The sequence below is a fragment of the Bufo gargarizans genome, chromosome 9, assembly GCF_014858855.1.
Source record: "Bufo gargarizans isolate SCDJY-AF-19 chromosome 9, ASM1485885v1, whole genome shotgun sequence".
In the NCBI taxonomy this organism is placed as follows: Eukaryota; Metazoa; Chordata; class Amphibia; order Anura; family Bufonidae; genus Bufo; species Bufo gargarizans.
The window spans coordinates 20648081-20675912 of NC_058088.1; the positions used below are offsets into that span (position 1 = coordinate 20648081).

Sequence of the window (27832 nt, forward strand, 5' to 3'; positions counted from 1 at the left end):
GACCATCTTCCATTCTTTATGCTGGGCTGCCTCTATCCAGTCCATATTCATAATAAAGTATAGCTTCTGGGAGAAAAGACTAAATGAGGTGAGGAGAGGCTGCTTTTTTTGCCGTGACTGAAACCATGTGCAATAATTTAAGGTCCTTTTTTTGTATATTGTTTTGCATTTTATCTATATAGCCCATAATTGCCCACATAGAATCTAAAGCGAAACGCTCATTCGTTGGGTAATAGATAATTTGTACGGACACAAAAATCGCTGTTTGCCGGCAGCAGATTGTGCCGTGTAAACACCCTCTGCTGTCGGCAAACAACGAGTCAGTATGAGAATGAGTGATTGTTCCTCCCCATACTGTGGAGGAGAGTGCTGCATGTAAATGTAGCGCTCTCCTCCACTGACGAGCAGACGATTGCCGGGAAGGAACGATTCATTCCCAACAATTGTCTGCTGTATTGTCCCATCTAAAGGGACTTTTTGCTCTAGCTTCTTCTAGCAGGGAGATACATGGCATGGGTAGCAGATTTAGGCAGAGAAATATTAAGGAGAAATGTCAAGCATTTTCTAGCGATTCATTGAAGCCCATGGGTACCAGAGATTTCCGTATAAAAATCCGATATGTTCCATTTTTGTTAGTTTTTCCAGTCTATTGTTGGGGTCAGGGAAATCTGCTCAATCAGCATAACTCTTAATTTAGAAAAATCATCATGGTTCATAACTAGGTCTTAGGCCTCATGCACACGATCGTGGTGTGTTTTGTGATCCGCAAATCGCGTATCCGCAAAACACGGATGGCGTCCGTGCGCGTTCCGCTATTTGCGGAACGGGCACAGACAGCCTTTAATATAAATGCCTATTTTTGTCCGCAAAGAGCAGACAAAAATAGGACATGTTATATTTTTTTTAGCGGGACCACGGAACGGAGCAACGGATGCGCATGGAGTGCTGTCCGCATCTTTTGCGGCCCCATTGAAGTGATTGGGTCCGCATCCGAGCCGCCAAAACGTCGGCTCGGATGCGGACCAAAACAACGGCCGTGTGCATGAGGCCTTACTCTGGATATTCTTGGTGGTCCCAGGTCATGAGCTCCATTGTTGTGATCTTCTGATGCATTCAAAACAGCATAAACGTCCAGACATAAAGCAAATAGGATCTTTTGAAACTTGAGCTTGTGACGTGGAGCAGAACGGGGGCTGCACGATATTCTGGATTTCTGTCATTATGAGACTTCTTAGATGCATCCCGAAATGATCAAACCTATATTCCCCTAAAAAAACAAAAAACAACGGACAAGATTTATTATTTCCAACATATATAGAGACAGCATAAATTTATACTAAACAGTCTGAAAATGTGGCAATTGTATCCCAGCAGCTCACTCTGTAAGATAAAATTGGTGCATTGTTAGTCATTTTTATCTTACAGTACTACACCACCTATTCATTGGCTTAGTTTACGTCAATATTCTGCACCAAAGTTTTGACGCATTGTAGGCACAGTTCGTGTCTTGTCCCTTTCCATTAAGCCACTACTTTTGTCAAAAGAGGCACAAAGAATGTCTAAATCACTTAATAAATGTTGCGCATGTCCGTATGCCAGAATCTGTCTGTAGACTTCTGGATAAAGAGGGTTCATATGCTCCACTGCAGCCAATGACAGGCCTCAGCAGTCCCCAAGTAGCACATGGCCCAGCAGTGACACAGGGACCAGAATATTAGTGAAGGCAGCAGGTACGTTTTTTCCACAGGTACACAAGCGTGAGGTTGAAAATTAAAAGAGAAAAATAGCTGAACAACCCCTTTAAATCTTTGAAAATGAAAAGAGAATTTTTTAAATTTTCAAAAAACAAAACCCAAACTGCCTTTCCACCTTTTGAAATATTTATTTTATCCCATTAAACTAATAAAGTCTGGGGAAAAAGAAGTGGAGTAATTCCCTTCATCCAGAGACTTTGAAGTGACAAGGGTATTGAATACAGAGTCTTATCTGTGTGACTATTCCTGTCCTCTGCTGACCTTGTCCCAGTCTACACAGTAAAGCTGACAAGTGAGCTGTCAATAACAGGGAATGTTTAGTGTGATTTTTTTTTTAAACAATGCATTTCATATCTCATTACACTGAGGAGTAAATCAAACAAGTTATGCCCTGTTTACATTAGAGTTATGAGCTTCTGTTGGGTCCCTTCACTTTTGATGGGAAGAAAAACACAGATTACATCACTATTTTTGCTGTTAATACGACAGAAACATCGATAGAAAACTGGTGGCCACCTTTATAGATCAATTTGTCACTGTTTAGACCCAAAAGCTTTACAGCAGTGTGAACAGAGCATACAAAGTTACACAACTTTTGGAATATTCTAACATTTGTTTAAAAATTAGTTTCTCCTTTAATTCAGTATTACAATCTTATTGAGTGATATCCTATACAGAGAGTGCAGGGCTCACACTATATACATCATATAGTCACATACGGTCATCCATTTTCACTACTCCACTATCACATCTCAGCAGGGCCACGTATACAGAATACTCACTTCTGGTGGCTTGTAGTTGGGTATCTTTCCTAAAGTAAGACGAGAAGATGGAATTAGAAAGAATCCTACGAATATCCAGTCCATCTCCCCTCTAACAGAAACATAATAGAAGGTCATGAGTGGGATGGTGAGAGCATACAGACATGATAGACACTTGTATCGTGAAAGGCTGCACAATGGTGGAATCTGCTCACAAAAGGGGGTCCATTCACACGTCTGTAAGTGTTTTGCGGATCCGCAAATTGAGAATCCTCAAAACACGGACACTGGCAATGTGCATTCCGCAATTTGCAGACCGCACATCGCTGGCACTATAATAGAAAATTCCTAATCTTGTCCGCAATTGCGGACAAGAATAGGACATGGTGTATTTTTTTGCGGAAATGCGCATCCGCAAATGCGGATGCGGACAGCACATTCCGGCCCTATTGAAAATGAATGGGTCTGCACCCGTTCTGCAAAATTGCGCAACGGATGCGGACCCATTTTGCGGACGTGTGAATGGACCCTATAATGTGATCGGTTAGAAGTGTGGCAGCGGCTTACCCACCTCCTCCTATAAAAATAAACGTGTGCTCAAATTTTTGTGTTGGGTGAATCATGATTTTAAAACAAACAAAACTTTTATTTTATTTTATTTTCTTGTATTCAAGTTCAGATTTTCAAGTGAGAAGATTGGTGTGTGACCTATCAAGCTGGTAGAGAATTACGTAAAATATAAGTGTGCTTCATGTTAATGTGACTTTATTAATTCTTGTGTTAAGGGTCCATTCACACGTCCGTTGTTTCTTTCCTGATCTGTTCCGTTTTTTGCGGAAGAGATCTGGACCAGTTCTGTACCCATTCATTTTCAATGGGTCCTGAAAAAAAATCGGACAGCTCAATGTCTGATTTTTTTTCAGGACCCATTGAAAATGAATGGGTACAGATCTGGTCCAGATCTGTTCCGCAAAAAACGGAACAGATCAGGAAAGAAACAACGGACGTGTAAATGGACCCTAAAGCAGGATTTTTCTTCTGATGTGAAGGGTGATGTTATCCCAAGCAGAACATATTAAGATTGTCTTAATTTTCAGTGAATGAAGCACGTGTGTCATCGTAGAAGATGTCAACCCATGCCACCCCGAACGGGCTTCCCATTCCTAACCGTGCAGTTGCAAAATTCCGAAAAACAGGTCCTGTTGTCAATAAACTGAAAGCTTTCCAGTTCTAGTTGTTTAGTGGGTTTCATACAGATTGCTGTCTGGTATAATATATCAGCGCTACTATACCCTCCTGCACTGACTCTATATACTATAGAGTTGGCCACGTGCAGGGTTGGCCACGTACAGGGTGGCCACGTGCAGCCGACAGGCTTCTTATGTGCAGCTCCATTTCCATTCATCACTTTTTGTCAAAAGTTAAGAAAAAGTTATAATTAATAAAGAGCTGGAAAGAATATGCAAATACTGTAAATGTATAGAATTACAGATTTTTTTGGTACTTTCTTTGTGATCGTATAGAAGAGAAGAGCTGTATTACTGACACTTACTTTTACGCAGGACAGATCTACCAACAACAAAAACAAGAAGAAAGAAGACCACCACAGCTGTGACCATAGCTAAGAACATAGCTATGACCCACTGATTTCGATTGCTTGGTTCTGGTGTTGCTTCTAGAACAAGAACAGAAAAGTATATATATATATATATATGAGCAGCAGTTTACACTGAGAGCTTCATGTGTCAGATTCACATTCTCGTCTACCTCAGCTGTAGTAAAGACATGCAGTATGTATAGTGTAATAGGGTTACATATCTAAAGTTGTAAGAAGGAATCCAGCATGTTGAATAAAATTAAATCTTTATTCCAATAGTTGCATTAGAAAACCTTAGTACTGGAATAAAGTTCTAATTTTATTCAACATACTGGATTCCTTCGTATGACTTTGGTTGATCTCCTCGGTCATGAACATGCTGTGGATCCATAACGCAGCCAGTTTACTGCTTCCACGAGTTGGTGCTGGATTACACACCTTTGCTCCCAAACAGTACTGCATACTTTTGCAGAATCTAGCTTTATAGCTATTCTTTTAATTTTCCCTTAGGGCTCATGCACACGGCCGTGTTTCACGGCTGTGAGCGGTCCGTGGTAACCCGGCCTGACATTCTGCTGGGAGTAGGAGCGCACGGTGTCACTGGTTGCTATGACGCCGTGCGCTTTATGCCGCCGCTGCATTACAGTAATACACTCAGTATGATCTATACGAGTGTATAGATAGCAACCAATGATGCCGTGCGCTCCTGCTCTCAGCAGGATGCCAGGCCGGGATACCACGGACCACTCACAGCCGTGGAACACGGCCGTGTGCATGAGCCCTTAGGGTCCATTCACACGTCCTGTTTTTTTTCATCCTGAAAAACGGTCCGTTTTTTGCGGATCCGTTGTTCCTGAAAATGTTTCCGTATGTCATCCGTATGTCATCCGTTTTTTGCGGATCCGCAAAAAACGGGAACATGTATACATTTCAATAATCAAATAAAGTTGTTTGGATTTCTTTGAAAAAAAATTGAAAAAAAAAATAAATAAAAAATATTTGTTATGTGTTTCCAGGAACGGAATCCGCAAAAAACGGATGACATACGGAATGACATCCGAATGTCATCCGTTTTTTGCGGATCCATTGACTTTGTATTGTACCAGGATCCGATTTTTCAGGACAAGAATAGGACATGTTTTATATTTAAACGGACATGCAGAACGGAACAACGGAAACGGACAGCACACATTGTGCTGTCCGATTTTTTCCAGGACCCATTGAAAATGAATGGGTCCAGATCTGGTCCTGATCTGTTCCTGAAAAAACGGAACAGATCAGGAAAGAATAAACGGACGTGTGAATGGACCCTAAGTGTGTATTTCTCAGGCTGTGATACTTGATGCCTGATTTCTTGTATGGGTGACAATAGAATGGCAGCAGTGGGAACAATATATGGATGATACTTCCCCCTTCCCGACAACAGCTGTTGGGTGGCGGTTAGGAGGCCCCCATACACATTTAATGATCACTGCCATATTTGATCCAGGAGAAGGGGGCAAGCCTAGGTACCTGCCTAAGGTGCCCTCTAATTTTTAAACATGAGGGGTCGCTGTCACAGACGTTCCCCCGACAGGTGGCAGGAGATCAGTGAGACTGGCAACACGTAGTTTGATCTGAGATGTTTTCTGTTTGGATCAAACGACGTCTGTGTTTTTTCTGGTGCACGCCACACCATCTTTCCCAGGTGAGGCTATTATGGTCAGTAAAGCTTCTCTATTTATTGTCGTTCCTCCCACTATGCTATGCGGTTTATAGCTTCTGTTGGAGTTGTGGATAGCTGGTGTGTGGATCTCGGCTGAGTTCCTGGTGCTGCCATAGCCACTTGAAGTTAAGTGTTTTCTTTCCCCTTTTGTATTTTGTTTGGGTTATTTTGTGTGTTGCATTTCCCTGTCATTTGTATTAAGGCCTGAGGGAGACTCCTGTTCGTCCTTTCTATTGGAGGCACATGTTGTCTCAGTCCTGACATTAGTACCAGGGTCCTATAGGGTGAGTTAGGACACTAGGTATTCCTGTGTACGTACTCACTTACCTGTGGGGTCTGTTCATACTGGTAGTTAGTCAGGACTTTGCTTATGGTTTTACTAGGAGGTGCCCATCTCCTCTCCCTAGTTTCCAGGCCTTATTTCCTCACCCCTTTCCCTCCTATGTTCGGTGTGGTGTTTCCCTCCCACACCCGAAAGTGACATTCGCAGTTTATTTGATAACAAAAAGTCTCTTTAAATGTTTCTTACAAATGCTCTGAGCTACATCACGAGTTGCTAGTAAAATACAGTACTGATGCCGAGGAGAACTTCTCATGCACTAAAGGAGTGCAGTGGCTGCATGCATGGAGAGTGTCAGCAAGTATCTGGAGTTTGTGCAAACAGGTGAGCACGGTGTCTATGCAGATATGCAAAGTGTGTGTGCAGTGTCCGTATACAGGCATGCAGAGTGTTGGTTTGGAGGGTGCAGTGTGTATATGTGTTGAGTTAATGCTGTGTTTATTTGAAGCGTGTGTAGTGAGTGTAAAAAAAAGGGAGTATGGTGTGTGCTGATGTGCAGAGAGTGTATCTGGAGGGCGTTCAGAATGTCTGTCTAGAGGACACGTGTGTGTATATGCAGGTGTGCAGAGTGTATACACTATGTGGTTGTGCATTTCTTGTGGTATTTGCAGGGACTTTAACTATAGTGTGTTATATTTTGTTTGTTCAATAGTAGTTTCGTTAATGCTTGAATATTTAACAGTTACACAATGGACTATGGGTTGGGGGGAAAGTGCATGTTAAAATCGCCCCCGTGATCCAGTCATCCGCCGCCCAGTATGGATACAACTCACCCCACACAACGTTCAGCGGCTCGCCCAGGCTGCTGTGATCCACATAACAGGAGTAACTCTCGCCCTCTTTGGGGATCACTTCCGCACTGACCCTGATCTGATAGGTGCCGTCAGGATTGGGGAGGGTGTGTGTGGTCTCATAGTCGGGAACGTCGTCCCCGTTCTTCATCCACTTCACGTGCACAGCTCGGGGGTGAAATCCGTACACCTGGCAGTGAAGCATCATGGTGTCACCTTTCTTCTGACCGGAGACCTTCACCTGCGGCTGAACTGAGAGGGAAGAAGAAGAAAATATAAATGGACTCTGTGTACCGGATCTGATCTGTCCTATACTCCGGCAGTCTGTACAATCAGCAGAGCCCCCTGTACCAGTGCACACTGCCGTGGCTTTAATACTAAAGCAAACACAAAATGCAGTGTCCCAGGGGGTCAGTAGTGTATGCTGGGCTTTGTAGTGCAGATTGACCACTAACCTGGGATCCACTGTCGTCTTCAATTGGGGCAAATACTGGAACAGGCAGGTATTTAACAGTTCGTGACGCCAGTGTCAATTAAACGGTGACACGCCGTGTATGGTATCGTAGAAGAATGAAGCAAGCATAGGATAGCCAACAAAAACTGGAACTTTTACTGAATATCAGTGGATACAGCTGGTTCTTGGGAGTACAGAATGGCCGGTCTTAGCAAGGCATTATACAGAGTGTTGATTACAGGAGATGCAGTACAGGCGGTTTGCACACTATTCCTGACTGGTCCTGCTACATGTGACTTTCTCTCCAAGGTCTAATGCCCTATAGCTGGCGTATCCTTGAAGCTGTCTTTATATAGTACCTCCTCTGTTGTCTTGAGTACCTCTTGCTTTATCTGATCGGCCTCTGTGGTATTCTGTGTCTTCAGGCTGTTTAGCTATGCCCTTCTGACTTCTATGCATAAGGACTCAGGAGGGGAACCCTCTCTGTACTGAGTCTGGAAACTTCTACCCTTCTGAGCTAGGCCCTAGCCTATTTATACTGAACTGGGGGCTCCCTCTGCTGGCTGTTATAAGGATTGCCGGTAACCGGCCTGACTGGCTTAAAGGGAACTACACACTCAAATCTAGCAGTGTCGGGTAGCCTACCCGTATGCTGCACACCCCCAGACTTTAACGTGAGTAAGGCCTCGTACTCACACACATGCCTGAACCAACATAAGCTGCTGCATAATTTAAACATTGCATTATAAATATAATAAACAACTATTTCACACAAAAATATAACATTTGCAATAAATGATGCGAGAAAAAGGGGCGTCTTCTTTCTTCTTAGACACGGCCGCTGACCTGGCACAGCGGACTTAAGGTGAACCAGGTTAGTCTATTTTTTCCTTGACTGAAGTATAATAAGGAACTACACAGGGTTTCCCCGTGGGTATAGAACAGGCAAGGGCTCTCGTGGAGGAGTCCATTCTTGCGTACAAACATCAAGCAGGCTATTTCTATTAACAACTGTTCGGGGGGAGACACCACCAGCATAGTCAAAGTCTCCTAAATGGACTGGCGGACGTCCCCTGGTTATCCGGGTGGACCTTCTCAACACAGGGGTCTCCTCTTCCCTTAGCAACGAGGTAGAAGAGAGAGGAGCAACAGGAGGATCTCCATCCGTGAGACCTTGGTCAGGAACAACAGGAACAACAGGATCCACTAGAGGGGGAGCTGGATCCGGGGCATCTTGAACCGGCTCTTCTGGAAGTGAAGGTACAGTAGGTGCCGGAGCGGGCACCAACAAGTTCAACCATGGTGTCAGAAGCCAATGCATGGGATCAGCGTCATACCTTAGATCACGGACAGCCTGCATAGGATCCTCGGGCCGTATTGATGACTCTGACACAGGGGGTTCAGAGATAGAACTCTCGGCACTGGGTTCTGGTGTCAGGCAGAGCTTTAACCGGTTTCGGTGTACAATTTGGGATCCCCTGCCTTCCCGGGTGATCTCATAAGTGTGAGTTCCAACATTTGGGATTGCAGTGACAACATAGGGACTTTGTTCCCATTTACTGTCCAGTTTACTGGTGCGGCGGTTATTTTTTAACCATACCACAGCCCCTATTGTCAAGGGTTCTGCATGGGCTGCTTGGTTATAGTCTCTCTGCTGCCGGTCTCTAGCATAGTCCATACGTTCCTGAACAATAGCTTGGGCCGTATTCAATCGCCTTTGGTGTTCAGCAACCCAGTCGGTATTAGGTAATGGGTTGATGCAATCAGGTACGAGTACGTCCAAGGAGTGGTCAGCAGGCAATAACCCTTGGCGCCCAAACATCAAATAGAAGGGGGTATACCCGGTGGAACAGTGTATGGTATGATTGTATGTGAACATGAGCTGTGGCAACAGATTAGGCCAATCTCCCCTGGTTTCAGGAGGCACGGTCCTCAGCATCTCTATCAAGGTCTGATTCATTTTTTCACACAATCCATTACCTTGCGGATGGTAGGCCGTCGTCCGGATCTTCTTACAGTTGTGCAGGCGGCACAGTTCATGGAACAGATGGGACTCAAAAGCAGGACCTTGATCGGTGAGGATCTTTTCTGGACAACCGTAGGGCAGGAGGAAGTGTTTCAGAACAGTTCGGCTGTAGTCTTGGCCGTCTGGTCTCTCACAGGCACCGCTACAACAAACTTAGTGAAATGGTCAATAATAGTCATAGCGTACACATACCCTGAGCGACTAGGTTCCAGCTTCACATGGTCGATGGCGACAAGTTCAAGAGGACGAGTACTTACAATGGGTCTCAGTGGTGCCCTCTGATCATGGTGTTCACCTCGTTTCAAGGTACAGGCTACACACTCTCGACACCACTTCTCCATGTCTTCTCGCATGCCCACCCAGTAAAACCGCTGGCGGATATTTGCCTCAGTCTTTTGGACCCCAAAGTGACCGGATTGATTGTGGTACATCTCCAACACCATACCTGCATCTCGTCGGGGTATGAGAATCTGATGCACCCTCTCGTTGGACACTGGGTCTAGGCTTCTCCGCAGCAACAGGCCCTTTTGTATGAAGAGCTGATGGCGCTGTCTCTACAGTTTGATGAGCTCAGGATCTGTACTCTTACGCCGAATCCTCTCAGGGGTTCTGCCACTGGTGATGAAGTCCAACAATTCACCCAGCACTCTACTTTCAGACTGTAGTTTCACCCACCTTTCTTCTTTGAGTTCAGGCCTACTGGAGGGTGAAGGAACTGCAGCTCTGTTACTGGTAGCCCGAGCCTGATCCTGTTGAGCAAATTTATGGTAGAAGGCCGGCATTTCTACCTCTTCCCAAGCATCTCGCACATCATCAGGAGCTGTCTCTGTGGGAAGCCTGGATAAAGCATCAGCATTGTCATTAGTACGTCCAGCACGATATTTTACAGAGAAATCATAGTTGGCGAGGCGAGAGGCCCATCTTTGCTCCAAAGCCCCCAATTTAGCTGTATTTAGATGTGCCAGAGGGTTATTATCAGTGAATGCAATGAAGGGGGTAGCGGCTAGATAATCTTTGAATTTTTCCGTCACTGCCCACACTAATGCCAGGAACTCTAGTTTGAAGGAACTATAATTCTGGTCATTTTTCTCAGCTCCTTTCAAGGAGCGGCTTGCATAAGCTATCACTCTTTCTTTTCCCTCTTGGATCTGGGCTAACACAGCCCCCAGGCCTCGCTTGCTAGCATCAGTATACAGATGGAAGGGCTTGCTGTAGTCTGGATAACCTAACACGGGAGGCTCAGTCAGTTTCTTTTTTAACAACTGGAACGCTATCTCTCTTTCTTCATTCCACTCAATGGGCACTGGAGTTCTAGGACTTTTCTTGGGCTGCCCCCTCAAGAGTTCCTGGATAGGATCGGCTATTTGAGCAAAATGGGGGATAAAACGTCTATAGTAGCCGGCAAAACCAAGGAAACCCCTCACCTCTTTGACGGTAGTGGGGACCAGCCAGTTACGGACAGCCGCTAACTTATCAGGGTCAGGTTGTATGCCCTCTCCGCTTACCACATGCCCCAGGTATTTTACCGCAGGTTTGAGCAAGTGGCACTTGGATGGCTTTACCTTCAGGCCATATTTGATAAGGATTTCAAATACCTCTGCTAAGTGTTTCAGATGGTCTTCATATGTTTTTGAGTACACAATGACGTCATCTAGATACAGCAGCACTGTTTCAAAGTTTTTGTGACCCAAGCACCGTTCCATTAGTCTCTGGAAAGTTCCTGGGGCATTACATAACCCGAACGGCATACAATTGAATTCGAACAGGCCCATGGGAGTGGTGAAAGCCGTCTTTTCCCTATCTGCCGGGGCCATGGGTACTTGCCAGTAGCCACTGGTCAAGTCCAACGTGGAGAAATAGGCAGCGGAGCCCAGAGCAGTTAGTGACTCCTCAATGCGGGGCAGTGGGTACGCGTCTTTGTGGGTTATTTGATTAATTTTTCTATAGTCCACGCAGAAACGGATACCACCATCCTTCTTCTTTACAAGGACCAGGGGTGCCGCCCACGGGCTACGACTGTCCCGGATTACATTAGAGTCTTTCATCTCTTGGATCATTTCCTTTACAGTCTGATAGGAAGTAGGCGGTAAGGGTCTGTATCTCTCCTTGATAGGAGGATGAGAGCCAGTAGGTATGGTGTGTTGTATGGCACTAACCTCTCCATAATCAGTAGCATGTTTACTGAAGGCCTGGTGGTGCTCTTTGACAAGCTGTAGTATCCCCTCTTGTTGACGTTGGGGGGTAGTCTCGTCCCCGACATGGAGCTCTTCCCACCAGGGCACTTGTGACTGGGGCACCGGCGGACATCCGCTGACTACAGCTGGCGGCTTTTCTGTCACTGGAAGACGGATGATGTCTTGGAAGAACACCTGAGAAAGCTGGGCAACAGGGTCATGCTTAGTAAGCGCAACAGGATGATCACTCAGGTTAATCAGACGGACAGGTACTTTACCTTGGGAGACGTTCACCAGGCACTTGGCAGCTCTCACGTAAGGGTAGTTCTCCATCTGGATTGGTTCCACCAGGGCTGGATAATCTTGGCCTTGGACTCCCAGGACAGCACGACACCATAAGAGAGTTTGGGAATTAGGAGGCAAAGTCACAGGCTTATTATCACGAATCCTGGCAGTACAAATTTCTCCTTTCCCGTTAGCAAACCTCTGCTGGGCACTTAACACAGTGATAGTCTTTTGAATCACCCTTTTGGATGCAGAGGAAGCGGTGGGCAGAGTCTGGTGTAATACGGCAAGTATTTCTGCATAACAGTTTTTGAAGACATTGGTGCCTAGAATGACAGGATGTCCTCCTCTGTCGCCAGCCTGTACTACTATCACCCCCTGTTGAGGCAAGGTTACTTCTCCCACCTGCAGGGTGGGTTCCCAGTATCCATGGATCTTTACCGGTTTGCCATTGCTGGCGACAATCTCTACCCAGGATTCAGGCGGCTGGGTCAATTGGTTGGTGTCCCAGAATCTTTCAAAGGCGGGCAGCTGAATAGTAGTGACCTGAGACCCAGTATCTAATAGGGCTTCAAAGGGGACCCCGTTAATCTCCACATTGATTTTAGGATGGGATCCTACATACCGTGGCATCCAATTTGGATCTTTTGGACCTAGTGTTCTACCTCCCGAGGGGTGGTCCTCAGCCTCAGGGGTTGCCCGTTTAACTGCCAGCAAGTGGATTCTGTGTGTCCCATCTTTTTGCAGTATGCACACACGGGCCGCTTGCGACCCCTATTGCGCCTCCCAGGATCCCTGGGGTGAGTCTCTTGGTATGGAGGTGGGAACGGCTTAGAGGGTGACAGGAACTCCTCTTCTGACATCATAGGTTTTTCCCATTCCTTCATTTTTCTGCACACTCTCTCGAGGCTTTTAGTGAGGTGATTTACTTGCTCTGTCAGCATGGCGATAGTATCGGTAGCTGTAGCCTGAACAGCTTGACCGGCCTCAGCTCGGTTAATGATAAACGGTTTTGACCTGCAGGCTGATAACTCAGGTGGGGTGTTCAACTCTGTAGATACTGCTGACCCCAGAATTTTTATAGCCAGTTCTTTAAAGTCCAGAAAGGTACTGTTAGGGTGTTGGGCGGACAGCATCTTTAATTGGGTCCTTATTTGCTCACTAGCCACTCCGGTAATAAATTGTTCCCTCAGGGTCTGATCCTGGTTATCAGCTTCCTTGGGATCTATCTGAATTACAGCCCCCAAAGCCTCCTGAAGTGATAGGGCATAGTCACGGAGGGACTCACCGGGCCTCTGTTTCTTGCCAAAGAAGTGCATCTTTATCTCTGAGGCAGTCCTCGTTTCAAAAGTGGCCCTGAGGCGGGTGAATATCTGCTCTAGAGTACTCCGTTCCGCAGCAGGCCAGGATAATACCTCTCTGCGGGCAGCCCCCTCCAGTTGCGCTAGCAAGATTTCCATTTGCTGATCGGCATTTATGGGGTATAGTTTGAATAAGGCCAGCAACTTTTCCTTAAAGTCCCTTAGGGTATGGGCCTCTCCGTTATAGCGGGGAAACCATGGGGCCCCAAAATAGTAAGGCATGGTAAAGGGCATCATGCTGGGGGCTATAGGATGATTAGGAGCCGCAAGCTCTCCCGGGTCCGGCCGCTCGGCAACTCCCGGATCTGACATGTTAACTTATTACGAGGTGGCCGCTGGTGACTAAAGGGGCCGGAACAATCCCCTTCCCTCCGGATACAAGTTCTTACCGGTATCGCCGGGTTCGCGCAGGCCAAATCTCGTGAGACTCCGGACGTCCTGTGTACGCGGTGACGTTGCTGACGCAGGAAAAGCAGGGCCGCGGCGGTGCGATGATGAAGAGGGCGGGATTCTCTGTGTCTTTGAAGGGATCCGCCCACGGAGGTCCTCAGCAGCGCGGGAAACTTTACTCCAGGCGGCCGGTGGCCATCTTGATCACGATTCCCTGACAGCAAGCAGGGTGTTGCAAAGTCCAATAAATCAAAGTCCACAAGTACGATTTTCTCTCTGGGGGTAGCGCAACACAGTACAGCGTCTCTGATTCCTCCCAGGCACAATTTCAATCCACCGGCTTGGAAATAAAGGGTACAGTCTTTGTAATACGGTGGTGGAATAGTTAAAGCACACAGTTCACACTTCTCTGCACTGTAGAAGTATGCGGATCCTGTTCGTGACGCCAAAAAGAGCGATGCAGTGTCCCAGGGGGTCAGTAGTGTATGCTGGGCTTTGTAGTGCAGATTGACCACTAACCTGGGATCCACTGTCGTCTTCAATTGGGGCAAATACTGGAACAGGCAGGTATTTAACAGTTCGTGACGCCAGTGTCAATTAAACGGTGACACACCGTGTATGGTATCGTAGAAGAATGAAGCAAGCATAGGATAGCCAACAAAAACTGGAACTTTTACTGAATATCAGTGGATACAGCTGGTTCTTGGGAGTACAGAATGGCCGGTCTTAGCAAGGCATTATACAGAGTGTTGATTACAGGAGATGCAGTACAGGCGGTTTGCACACTATTCCTGACTGGTCCTGCTACATGTGACTTTCTCTCCAAGGTCTAATGCCCTATAGCTGGCGTACCCTTGAAGCTGTCTTTATATAGTACCTCCTCTGTTGTCTTGAGTACCTCTTGCTTTATCTGATCGGCCTCTGTGGTATTCTTTGTCTTCAGGCTGTTTAGCTATGCCCTTCTGACTTCTATGCATAAGGACTCAGGAGGGGAACCCTCTCTGTACTGAGTCTGGAAACTTCTACCCTTCTGAGCTAGGCCCTAGCCTATTTATACTGAACTGGGGGCTCCCTCTGCTGGCTGTTATAAGGATTGCCGGTAACCGGCCTGACTGGCTTAAAGGGAACTACACACTCAAATCTAGCAGTGTCGGGTAGCCTACCCGTATGCTGCAAAAAGACACACCAGTACTCTGTGAGTGCTAAGACATAAACATTAAAGAGGCTTTCCCATTATTAATGTAAAAAAAGAAAATCCGATATCATATAGAGCACGACAGTAACTTTCTAACAAAGTTGGAACCAGCCCAGTACCTCACATGGATCCAGAGATCTCCCCATTCATTGCTCCAGTTGTTGAGCTAGATTTATTTCAAGATGGCAGCTTAGGGGGCGTGTCCTTTCTACTGCAGCTGGTGGCAGTTGAAGGATGGAGCTGTGATGCAGACATCCCAACCTGCAAAAACTCATTTCCGGGAGGTTTTCTTTTTTCTTTTTCTTTCACAAACTTTTTATTAAATTTTCCAAACATATGCAGTATCTGCACACTTTGCTCTATGGTGTGGAGGACTGGGCTCATTTCCCTGCCCCAAATTATCATATTTATGTATATGATTAAAGAGATTCTATAAGCCCTGTGAGCTAAACATATGCTCATGTCCAGGGTAGCATTCTGATTTCTAAGGTGGCCTTATAAAAGCTATTTGTGGCTTTATTCTGCGGAAAAACAGGTTTTACTAACCTGTCAATCATTGAATTAAGGTGCCCAAGCAGGGGAGGTCTGTGGATGCATGGTGCCCGGCTTTACGCATCGCCGTTCGTGCCCAGCGCCGCCTTCTACTCCTCAGTGCCGCCTCTCCCTCTCCCTCCCTCCCTCCCCCTCCTCCCGCTTTGAGATCCCGCGCGTGCGCACAGGCTCAGCCTGATGCGCCGTTGCGGACTGCTGGCATCGGCACTGTGCGCACGCACCGAGAAGGGGACACTGCTACAGGTTGCCGGAAAGGTTTACTGCGAGTAATCCTTTTCCGGGATATATTGTTTCACATGGGGGCGTCAGGGAGCCGCTATCTAATAGCGGGAGACTCCCTGGACGTCTGGGAGACTTGAGATCCCTGGTGATGCCACAACAAAATCTGCACCATTTACACATGGATTTGGCACAGATTCCATCTCTATGCATTGGAAAGGGTGAAATCCTCAGCATTACTTGACATGCCGTAGATTTAATATTGCATGTTAATTTGGTTAGCACCGGGGTCCTGGGATCTAATCCGACCAAGGACATCTGCATGGGGTTTGTATGTTCTCTCCAGGTCTGTGTGGGTTTCCCCATGTACTCCGGTTTCCTCCCACACTCCAAAGACAGACTGATAGGGAACAGATTGTGAGCAGTGATGGTCAGTTCGCAGTGTTCGCCAGCGAACACACGCGGGCTGCCATCTTGACTCACCCGTCCGGTGATGCACAGGTAATCGTTACCTGAGCCGGTCTGAAATCAAATGCAGTCACTGGGAGCAGGCAGTTCCGAGAACAGCCTAATGAAGGCCCCCTGTTCTTGGAACTGCCTGCTCCCAATGACCGCATTTGATTTCAGACTGGCTCAGGTAAGGGATCGCCGGACGGGTGAGTCAAGATGGCAGCCTGCATGTGTTCGCTGGCGAACACTGCGAACTGACCATCACTGATTGTGAGCCCCATTGGGGACAGCTTGATGCTAATGTCTGTAAAGCTCTGCGGAATATAGTAGCGCTATATAAGTGTACAAAATAAATACATAAAATAAATTCTATACGGATTATATGCTCAGCTTTTCATGCTGCATGTGGAAGAGGTTTAAATCTCAATCCACTTTGCTGCTACTGTAAACGTGGACGTACCTGGACTGTCCTTCCTGCCCGTACATATCGTATCATAACATTAACATTATAAAATAGTAGCACTTGAAAGATAAAGAGTTAAAGATGGTGCTGTTATCACATGCGGTATGAGAGTACCTCTCCTCTCTAGATCTTCTCTACCACTCTCAATATATAACTTCAGGGCTGTGATACATTCATCCTCTAGATAATGTCTGCTCCTCATTCCCGCTTGTACATGTGGACTGTTGATTTTCTCTGTGGTGATCTGAGCCTGGGCCATGGTGGGGATAAATGTCCACGTCTGTGTGTCCAGGAATATGAACTCTCCTCCATCATATCCGTGCTGCTCGTATCCCGTGATGCGTCCGTCATCTCTCCGCTCACAGCCGTACATCACCTGGTAGAAATGGAAGCCTGCAGACAGCAGAGGGACATGTCACATTATGAAAATCACTGCCATTATAAAAGTGGATCAAAACCCTAACTTTCCTGTCTGACTGGGAACTGGAAAAATGATTGTGTAAACCAGGGATGCTCAACCTGCGGCCCTCCAGCTGTTGTAAAACTACAACTCCCACCATGCCCTTCTGTAGGCTGATAGCTGTAGGCTGTCTGGGAATGATGGGAGTTGTAGTTTTGCAACAGCTGGAGGGCCGCAAGTTGAGCATGCCTGGTGTAAACTATTGTTAATCTTACTGCTAGGCCTGGGCCTTCAGCCATACGTCCCGCTGTCTCATCTGTCATAGCTCCTGCCTCGCTGCTGTCTCCACCAGATGTGTCCTCCATGCTCCATCCTATGCTGGCGTCCCATAGGGGCGTGCGCCTGCCGCTTCCTGTCATTTATGCTTTCAGGGGCGCGTGCTTCCTGGGTTACAGGGTTAAATAGCAGCTTTCTCTTCCGGGAAGTTGCCTGAGCATTGAGTCACTATCAGTAATAGCAAAGGTCTTCTGTTCTGATCTTCTGTGTTTGACCCATTCTGTTTACCTGTCTGACCCTGAGCTTGTCTGATCCTCTGTACCGCACTACTATCTGATACTGGCTTGTCTCGTACCATGCAAAAGAACAGCTTGGGCCTCCTTGGGTAACTTCTTTTCCCAATGCTGGCCGTAGCCCACTATCAGCTATATTGAAGGGGTTAATGTCTGTATGCCTAATGGTATATGACAGTAAGGGTGGTAGTGACAGCATCCTTTGTGATCTGAAGCATTGAAAAGTTCCCAATTTGGTGGTCTAGTATAGCAAAGAAGTTAATGTGAGAATGCTTGGTGGCCTAGAGCGATGAAATAGTTAATGTCGGTATGCCTGGTGATCTTGGACAGTGAGAGGGTGAATTCTAGTGGTGGTCTTAGCCAAACGAAAGGGTTAATGTCAGTATACCTGAAGGTCCAGGCCATTGAACAGGTTAATGTCAGTAAACCAAGTTGTCTAGGACAGCGAGAGGATTCATTCCAGTATCCTTGATGGCCTTGGGCATGATCCTGCGTGGTCTTGGGCAGTGAAGGGGTTAATGTCAGTATACCTGGAAGTATAGAGCATTAATGTGGTTAATTTCAGTATGGCCTCCTGCACACGACCGTAGGTGTCTCGTTGCCGTACTGCGGACCGCATTTGTGGATCTGCAATACACGGGCACCGTTCCGTGTGCATTCTGCATCACAGATGAGGACCCATTCACTTCAATATGTCCGCAAATCCTGAGATGCGGAATGGTGCGGAACGGAACCCTACCGTAGCACTAAGGAGTGTTTCCGTGGGGTTTCGTCCCGTACTTCCGTTCCGCAAAAAGATAGAACATGTCCTATCTTTTTGCGGAACGGTCAGATCGCGGACCCATTAAAGTGAATGGGTCCGCGATCCGCTGTGGCTGCCCCACGGTCCATGTTCGTGCATTGTAGCCCGCATTTTGCGGGCTGCAGTACGGCCACGGGGCGCACACGTTCGTGTGCAGGAGGCCTATATCTGATATTCTAGGGAAGTGAAGGGATTCATGTTATTATACCTGGTGATCTAGAGCAGTCAGGGGTTTTAATATCAGGATCGAGCTCTGGAAGATCGCTTGCCGGGCCACCGCAATCAGGGCAGTCTTTAACGCAGTACTAATGAAGCGCTTCCATTATGGAAGAGCTTCATTAGTACAGGAGGACAATGAAGCGTTGAAGGATCTGTACTCACCGCTTCCTGGTCCTCGGCTCGGCTATTGTATGTGCAGGGCTGCGCACAGCATGAGGTCGCTCTGTGACCTCACACTGTGCGCGGCAATACACAGCCGACAGCAGGATGAAGAGGATCGCGATGGTGACTAGGAGCAGGAGAGGTAAATGTTTTTTTATTTTTTTTAATTTGCGCTGACAGAAGGGCTGATGGCTGACATATGGCTGATGGATGACATAAGGGGCTTATGGCTGACATGGGGGGCTGATGGCTGACATGGGTGGCTTATGGCTGACATGAGGGCTGGGGGCTGACATGGGGGGCTTATGGCTGACATAAGGGCTTGGGGCTGACATGGGGGGCTTGGGGCTGACATGGGGGGCTTATGGCTGACATGAGGGCTGGGGGCTGACATGGGGGGCTTATGGCTGACATAAGGGCTTGGGGCTGACATGGGGGGCTTATGGCTGACATGAGGGCTGGGGGCTGACATGGGGGGCTTATGGCTGACATAAGGGCTGGGGCTGACATATGGATGATGGCTGACATGGGGGGCTTATGGCTGACATGAGGGCTGGGGGCTGACATGGGGGGCTTATGGATGACATAAGGGGCTGATGGCTGACATGGGGGGCTGATAGCTGACATAGAGGGCTGATGGCTGACATGGGGGGCTTATGGCTGACATGGGGGGCTGATATAAGGGCTGATGGCTGACATGGGGGGCTGATGGCTCACATAGGGTCTGATAGATGGCTAAAGGTTGGGGGTTGATCTGAGGCATTGGGGGGTCTGATTGCTGGTCTGACCTAAGGTGTAATGAAAAATATTTTTTTCTTATTGTTCTACTCTAAAACCTAGGTGCATCTTATAGGGCGAAAAATACGGTACAGTGCAGCAGAGACCAGTGCAGCAGAGACCCTAGTCAGTTTATATAGTCGTTATATAGTGTTATATATTTTAATATGCACCTTGTGTTTTGTTATGCGCGTGAATCAGTCAGCGCCGACCAGCACCCCTAAGCACCGCCCACCCCCTAAGCCCCACCCCAGAACCAGAATTGTTTCCCACAAAACTATATATCAATCTGCTCAGCTCCTCCTGCTCTATAACGTACTGCGTTTTCAATGTGACTCACTGTAAGCACAGCATTGAGCCTCTTACCTTCTGTTTGGTTGAAGCGGCGCATTGCTGTCTTTACATCATGTTTGATAAGAGGCTCGGTTTGTTTCGCGATATCGGTCTCTCTCCTCCAGTATTCAGGATCCTTTTTCATCCATGGAGCCACAGGAATATTTTTCTTGATATCACTATTGTATAAATCAATCTGCTGATCATCCACATATCCAACTATGGAGAACTCCGGCAGCCCGGACCCCGGAGCTGAGACCCCCGTGTAGTAATAGCGCAGAGAGTGACTGTCTGAGAGAGATACAGAGTAAAATCATCTCATCACAAATTCACTTTTACTGACAGCATAACACAAAAATAATGTCAGAATACAGATATTTAGGCCCATTTTACATCATGATTTTTCTCTACACTTTATGGAAACCTCTTTGCAAAGAAATTTCTGCTTTAGGGAACACGGTAGAGCCCAAGGAGCATGTTCTGTATGGAGGTGCTCAGAGCCTGGAGCAGGGTCTGTGTGGAGGTGCTCAGAGCCTGGAGCAGGGTCTGTATGGAGGTGCTCAGAGCCTGGAGCAGGGTCTGTGTGGAGGTGCTCAGAGCCTGGAGCAGGGTCTGTGTGGAGGTGCTCAGAGCCTGGAGCAGGGTCTGTGTGGAGGTGCTCAGAGCCTGGAGCAGGGTCTGTGTGGAGGTGCTCAGAGCCTGGAGCAGGGTCTGTATGGAGGTGCTCAGAGCCTGGAGCAGGGTCTGTGTGGAGGTGCTCAGAGCCTGGAGCAGGGTCTGTGTGGAGGTGCTCAGAGCCTGGAGCAGGGTCTGTGTGGAGGTGCTCAGAGCCTGGAGCAGGGTCTGTGTGGAGGTGCTCAGAGCCTGGAGCAGGGTCTGTGTGGAGGTGCTCAGAGCCTGGAGCAGGGTCTGTGTGGAGGTGCTCAGAGCCTGGAGCAGGGTCTGTGTGGAGGTGCTCAGAGCCTGGAGCAGGGTCTGTATGGAGGTGCTCAGAGCCTGGAGCAGGGTCTGTGTAGAGGTGCTCAGAGCCTGGAGCAGGGTCTGTGTGGAGGTGCTCAGAGCCTGGAGCAGGGTCTGTATGGAGGTGCTCAGAGCCTGGAGCAGGGTCTGTGTGGAGGTGCTCAGAGCCTGGAGCAGGGTCTGTATGGAGGTGCTCAGAGCCTGGAGCAGGGTCTGTGTGGAGGTGCTCAGAGCCTGGAGCAGGGTCTGTGTGGAGGTGCTCAGAGCCTGGAGCAGGGTCTGTATGGAGGTGCTCAGAGCCTGGAGCAGGGTCTGTGTGGAGGTGCTCAGAGCCTGGAGCAGGGTCTGTATGGAGGTGCTCAGAGCCTGGAGCAGGGTCTGTGTGGAGGTGCTCAGAGCCCGGAGCAGGGTCTGTATGGAGGTGCTCGGAGCCTGGAGCAGGGTCTGTATGGAGGTGCTCAGAGCCTGGAGCAGGGTCTGTATGGAGGTGCTCAGAGACTGTATGGCTCCGTAGTACAGAGCTGCATGGATTCTGTGCACCATTGAACCAGTTCCGTCGCACTCCATGTGTACAGAGATAATAGGGGAAATTTACTAATCAAAATGCACCAGAATTCTGATTTAATTTCCACAAACGAGCCAGGCGTACATGTTCTGCACTACATTTATTAAGTGTTTTAATACTTTTTTTTACTTGCCTGACAAAGGGGAATGGTCTATCAGGAAAGCGGCAAGGTTTACTAGAAAGGGCTGTGGATTAGTAAGTCTGCCCCATTGTTGACTAGAAGCAATGCTAGCCTTACAAAACTCCATGGAGTATGCTGTTATTTATTTACAAGATTTATACAGGCCTCTAAATAAAATTATCATATTTAAAATATTTCAAAAATTTTCCATGCTTGACCTGCAAAAATAATTATTGAACAGAATGGATTGTTGATAACGGCTATGTCGAAAGAACTTGTCTGTGCTGAAAGAAATATGATGAAAAACACAGCCTCAGATGTGGTGGTGCCAAACCACATGTTCGAGGGTGGTTTAACAGACACAACAGGGGTCATTTATTACTAGGTATACACCAAATGTTGGCGTTTATCTGTCACAGATTCGGTCGCAAAGGGGATTGCAACTTTTTCCTACCTAAATAAGGGGGCACGGCGTGGGCAGGGAAGGGGCCAGGCCAGCCCATCTCATTCACCATTTTCTACGCCTGTTTTAGGGATAGAAAATTATGAAAATCTACACCGGCAAGGGAGCTGGCTGGTGGATGCATCTGTTATGTAGGGGCCGGCGCCTCCACATAACTTCAGCGCGAAAGCCGCCAGCACAAGGGATACTAAGACCGGCATCTAATACGCTGATCTTAATAAATGACCCCAAACATTTTTTGAAACATAAAATTAGTATATAAAGTGGAAATAAGACCAGATGTTCCTTGCATATGAAGCACAGTCACTATGAAGCAGTAAAAGTGGAACACGAGAGGCTGAAAATAGAGCTTGGATAACTTGGCATAATTGAAAAAACGTATAGAAAAGAATACTGAGATTGAGAAATATACAGTATAAAGTAAAAAATAAGACTGGACGGTCCTTGCCTATGAAGTACACCAATCAAAGGGTACATACGGTACAAATTGGAAATTGGAACGTGATGGGATAAAAAATACAGCTTGGATAACATGACAAAATTGAAAAAACTTAAAGAAGGGAATAAAGAACTTCCCACAGACATTTTGTACGTCAGATTGGGAAATAAATATATCAGATATATAATTTCTAAATACATGAGAAAATAAAGTAACTCCTACACTGGTCAAGTAAGAGACACCTTGGGAAATAAATTTATTTGTGAATTAAAAGTGAATCCCCCTATAATGGGGTTTCTTTTAGTACATCAATGTAATTAGAGATTTACTGTAGATAAATGTGATATGTCGGTATCTAATTTATGAATAGGGAGGAGTTTACAATTGTAGAGAATTAAGGCACAACCGCGCCGAGGAGAAGCAGATTGTCGGGAAGAATGCCTTCCTTCCTGACATGTGGCAGCTCGTTACACGGAGGTGAAGCTCTGCAATTACATGCAGTGATCATCTCCACAGTATGAGGACGAGTGATCGCTATAGAACTGCATTGTGTTTGGGCAGCAGATCGCTGTTTAGACCGCACGATCTGCTGCCCAGAAATAATAGAGTGATCTGCTACACCTTTACACAGGCAGATTGTTGGGAACAAGCATTTGCCAGAACGTTCTTTCCCGATACTCCGCCTGCCTAAATCCACCTTTAGATTCCTCAAAATGAACCACAGCAAACGAAAATTTAAGTAGAGGGAAAATTGGAGTTTTGAGGTAGGTGAATCTAGTAAACCGGGACGGACAAGGAACTTAAAGTGGCCTCGGAAAAAACAAAAAAAAAGTAAAAGGGGTCCCAAATTGACACAAGGCAGGGAAACACACAGTGGGGTCAGCAAGACCATAGCGCAAAATACATTCCTATCAGAACCATATGCCACAGTGCAGCACAATATATTGCCCCATAAGCTGTCCCTCTGGGGTGGCCATCAATGTGGACTCTACGTTTTACAACCAACATAATGGAATGTACTGTGACAAGTTATACAAAAAAGTAAAGCGGAATAGTTGCACATGGCAGCCAATCAGTGTGCTGCTTTCATTTTTCAAACAGTCTTTGAAAAATGAGAGGCAAAATCTGATTGGCTGCCATGAGTAACTACTATAGTATTTGTGATATATTATCAATTGTACCCAAATTTTTGCCGCTAGTTTAAGGTGTATTCACGTGAGCGTGCTTACAGTTTTGTCACAAATCTACACATGAGAACACTTATGGCTCAGAGGATAGCCGCCTAGCATGAATACCATTAGAGACAGCTACTGGCTGTAAAAAATAAATTAAAAAAAAGGCAAGGCCTGAACAAATTTTTACCCTTTGTATGTACACATAAATTCTTTCATCCACTGACTGCAAGCAGAAATATTAACTACTTTAGATAATTATTAGATAATGAAAATGAACCCAGATCAGAAAAACTTTAAATAGTTAACCTCATAGATAACCAGGGGTATGAGCGACTTTGTTTTGCTATCCAGCTATAGGTTGTAGATGCTTTTAACTATCCTAATCCCCTGATGAGCGAACAGCAAAATATGTCATGTAGGGAGTAGGTGATAGGGCTTTTATAGTGCCAGAGTTAGGTTCCGTAAAGGGGTCACCCTTTTCGAGGCTGGTGCTCCGTGGTTTGGCTTTTTAGGACGAGCGCCGCACCGATCCATCGGGCAACTGTGGGGCCCGGTGTTTATCCAATCCCTGCACCCAATTAACCCCATACACGTTCTGGTTTATGTCACATGGACACCCTACCTTCACACTGGAAGTGTTGGGGCCAACATGTACCCTGTATACGTCGCTCACACCCCAGGTTTCTGAGGGGTTGACTACATTGGTGAGGTTACCTATTTTAAATTTTTTTTCTTTTTATCTGGGTTATCATTAAAAGTTGTTTTATTATAGCATTCACCCCTTGGTTTTTTATTTTAATTTTAATAACCCTTTTTGCATTCTGTGTTCTGTTGGTCAGCGCTATTCACTACGGTGATAAATTTCTATAGTGTTTTAGTTATGTTTTACTACCTTTGTAGTTTTTAAAACCACATACTGCTTATTGCCTCCTTTAGGCTGGGTTCACACCTGAGCGTTCTGAAAGGAGCGCTCTGTATGCACGATTGTACCGGCGTTTGACAGAGACAAGCGAGCGCCCATTGTCGCGCGTTCCCGAAAGTCTATGTACGGGAACGCGCGACAAGACACCCCAAAGAAGCTCATGTACTTCTTGGGGCGTCGGGCGTTTTACAGCGCGATCGTACGCGCTGCAAAACGCCCAGGTGAGAACCATTCCCATAGGGAATCATTGGTTTCTCCTTGTTGAGCGTTTTACAGCGCGTAGGAACGCAATTTTTAGATGTATACAGCATTTTATATCATTTTTGAACCTATTCAGTTTTTAGCATATATATATAATCTAACAGCATCCTTAAGGGTCCATTCACACGTCCGTTTTTTCTTTCCTGATCTGTTCCGTTTTTTGCGAAACAGATCAGGACCAGATCTGGACCCATTCATTTTCAATGGGTCCTGGAAAAAATCGGACAGCACAATGTGTGCTGTCCGTTTCCGTTGTTCCATTCCGCATGTCCGTTTAAATATAAAACATGTCCTATTCTTTTCCGCAAAATTCGGATCCTGGTACAATACAAAGTCAATGGATCCGCAAAAAACGGAAGACATTCGGATGTCATTCCGTATGTCATCTGTTTTATGCGGAATCCGTTCCTGGAAACACATAACAAATTTTTTATTTTATTTTTTCAATTTTTTTTCAAAGAAATCCAAACATTTTATTTGATTATTGAAATTTATACATGTTTCCGTTTTTTGCGGATCCGCAACAAACGGATGACATACGGATGACATACGGAAACATTTTCAGGAACAACGGATCCGCAAAAAACGGACCGAAAATCGGGATATAGGAAAATACTGACTTGTGTGAATGTAGCCTTAAAGGGATTCTCCAAGTTTTTTAGAAAATTCAGTTTTTTCTGAGGTGTGGAGGAAAGAGAGTTTTGTCAGTACTTACCTGTGTCACGCCACCAATGCCGCCATCTTCCCTGCCCTCACACCGGCTGTAGGCTCAGGTCCTGAGCGGATGTGTTTCTAAGTCTTCCTGTTCAGCTTCATTTATATTACATACATCTGAGCGGAAGAGCTCACAGCCAGTGAGAGCACAGTGGACATAATGGCATCGGTGGTATGATGGGCAGGTAAGTAGTGACGAAACAGTCTTTCTTCCACAGGACAGAGGAAAGCTGGGATTTTCTAAAAAAAAGCCCAGAGAACCCCTTTAAGGTGCCTGGCATGATCTATTATTGCTAGCTTACACATTTCAGGCTGTGTTCACACCTGCGTTATGGTTTCTGTTTCTAACGACAGCCAAAGCGAACTAACGGGTCAATTCTTCAATGACACCAGAGGACACCCTTCTACTTAGGCCTCCTGCACACGACTGTATGGCTTTTTCAGTGTTTTGCGTTCCGTTTTTCACGGATCCGTTGTTCCGTTTTTTGTTTCCGTTCCGTTTTTCCATATGGCATATACAGTATACAGTAATTACATAGAAAAAATTGGTCTGGGCATAACATCTTCAATAGATGGTTCTGCAAAAACGGAACGGATATGGAAGACATACGGATGCATTTTCGTATGTGTTCCGTTTTTTTTGCGGACCCATTGACTTGAATGTAGCCACAGAACGTGATTTGCGGGCAATAATAGGACATGTTCTATCTTTCAATGGAAAAACGGAAATACGGAAATGGAATGCATACGGAGTACATTCAGTTTTTTTAGCGGAACCATTTTAATGAATGGTTCAGTATACGGACCGTATACGGAACGTAAAAAACGTTCGTGTGCAGGAGGCCTTATAATGGGATCTGTCCGGTTCCGACAAGTTGTCAGACGTTTGACAGACAAAATAAAGCTTCATGTAGTTCCCAACAAAACCAGCAGAATCTGCGACGGTGGCTCTGAACAGCACAGGTGGAAAAGAGCTTTATAGACTCATTTTTGTACAAATAAGTTAATAATATTTTCTACATGGATCATGTGCCCACAAAGTTCAATTAATACATTTTCTATCTCCGGATTTGTAATTTTTGTCACTACAACTTTTTTAACTCTTTTTGCAGTTATTTAAAGATTTAAAGGCTATGTACACTTTCCGGGGAAAAATTTTTTTTTTAATGATTGCATGTTACTCATTTTTGTCTAAAAATTATTTTTTTCAATCGGCCTTTATAATAAAGACCAATTTAAAAATTATTTTATTAGCTCAAAATGAGTACAATGCAATAATTTTTTTAAAAATTGCCCCCAAAGCCTTTACATAGCAATATAAAACAGGCTATAGAAATACGATATGAACAGTAAAACGATCGATGATTATTACATGTATTATATATACAGTATGATATACTTTCCTATATACTCACCAGAATTCACTGTATAGGACGTACACAGGACAATCAGGATATAAGGAGACATCGCCATCATATGTGAAAGTAATGTCTTACAAATACGAAACAAGAAGCTTGAGATGTTGTGAGTCACTTGTAGAAAGGATGATGAGAAACGTCTCTGATTTCCTGGCCAGTAAGAAAAGCATCTACAGATGATCAGCAGTTTCCAGGCAGAGGGAGTAGAAGAAGGTTACAAACGGATATGATCACAGCATTTCATACCCCATAATTGTGTTTCGGGAGTACTCCGTGTTAGAGGGCAGCAGACTGGTGTGTACAAACCTCTTTCTATTCATTTTCTATAAATAAAAATATATATATATAAAATACCCATAACATTTCAAGTTGTACATTTCCGCCCCCGTGTGGTGAAACCTTGCATTAGAGTGTATACGGGAAGCGAGCAGATTTCCCGAAAACCACGTGATGCAGCCAGTATAGAAGATGGAGCACTACTGCCACCTACTGGCACTTACTATAACATGTACAGATGGAGCAGGGTTAGCACTCCAGCTCTTAACTCAAATTTCCTAACTCAGATTAATGACACAGTCGCATGAAGTGATTTAAAATCGATTATGAAAGTTCAAGTTAATTATCAGATCTGACTCCTCTTCATTTCTACACCTCCTTTGCACCTAAGGGTGCTGGCGCCACAAACACCAGGGACCCTGCCTCCCCTGCACCTTAAAACGCACCTCCAAGAGCACCTCAATCACCTTCTGGTGGGAAAACCCTAAACACCAGGGTGTGCCCCGAAGGAACCCGGTGCTCTCCTTCCCATCACTGCACGCCGACCCAGGGTGCTGCTAAACTGTGAGTAACAACTACTACACCCATCAGCCCACCGCACACAGACATTGCACCCTGCGGCCCGCTGGTTGCACACAATACGTGCTTCTCATGATTTATACTTTGTCTACAGTTTCTTCTAAGGAGCGTTCGGACTTGTCAGGTTGTTACTGAGAGTGGTCGGGGAGCCTGAACTCTT

General features: G+C 46.0%; 1 protein-coding gene across 2 annotated transcripts; it reads right to left on the minus strand.

Moving 5' to 3' along the window:
* Window positions 1-941: 941 nt before the first annotated feature.
* Window positions 942-27004, minus strand: LOC122919680 (H-2 class I histocompatibility antigen, Q9 alpha chain-like). Of its 2 annotated transcripts, XM_044268847.1 has the most exons (7): window positions 26815-27004; window positions 19813-20070; window positions 16632-16910; window positions 6931-7200; window positions 4068-4190; window positions 2537-2565; window positions 942-1267 (listed from the first exon to the last, which is right to left on the minus strand). In XM_044268847.1, the coding sequence occupies exons 1-7, from the start codon at window positions 26873-26875 to the stop codon at window positions 1232-1234; spliced, it is 1056 nt and encodes a 351-aa protein (XP_044124782.1). In that variant the 5' UTR covers window positions 26876-27004; the 3' UTR covers window positions 942-1231. The 2 variants fall into 2 exon arrangements, with proteins under 2 accessions (XP_044124782.1, XP_044124783.1); XM_044268848.1 differs by lacking the exon at window positions 4068-4190 and having other exon boundaries at window positions 943-1267; window positions 26815-26998.
* Window positions 27005-27832: the final 828 nt, after the last annotated feature.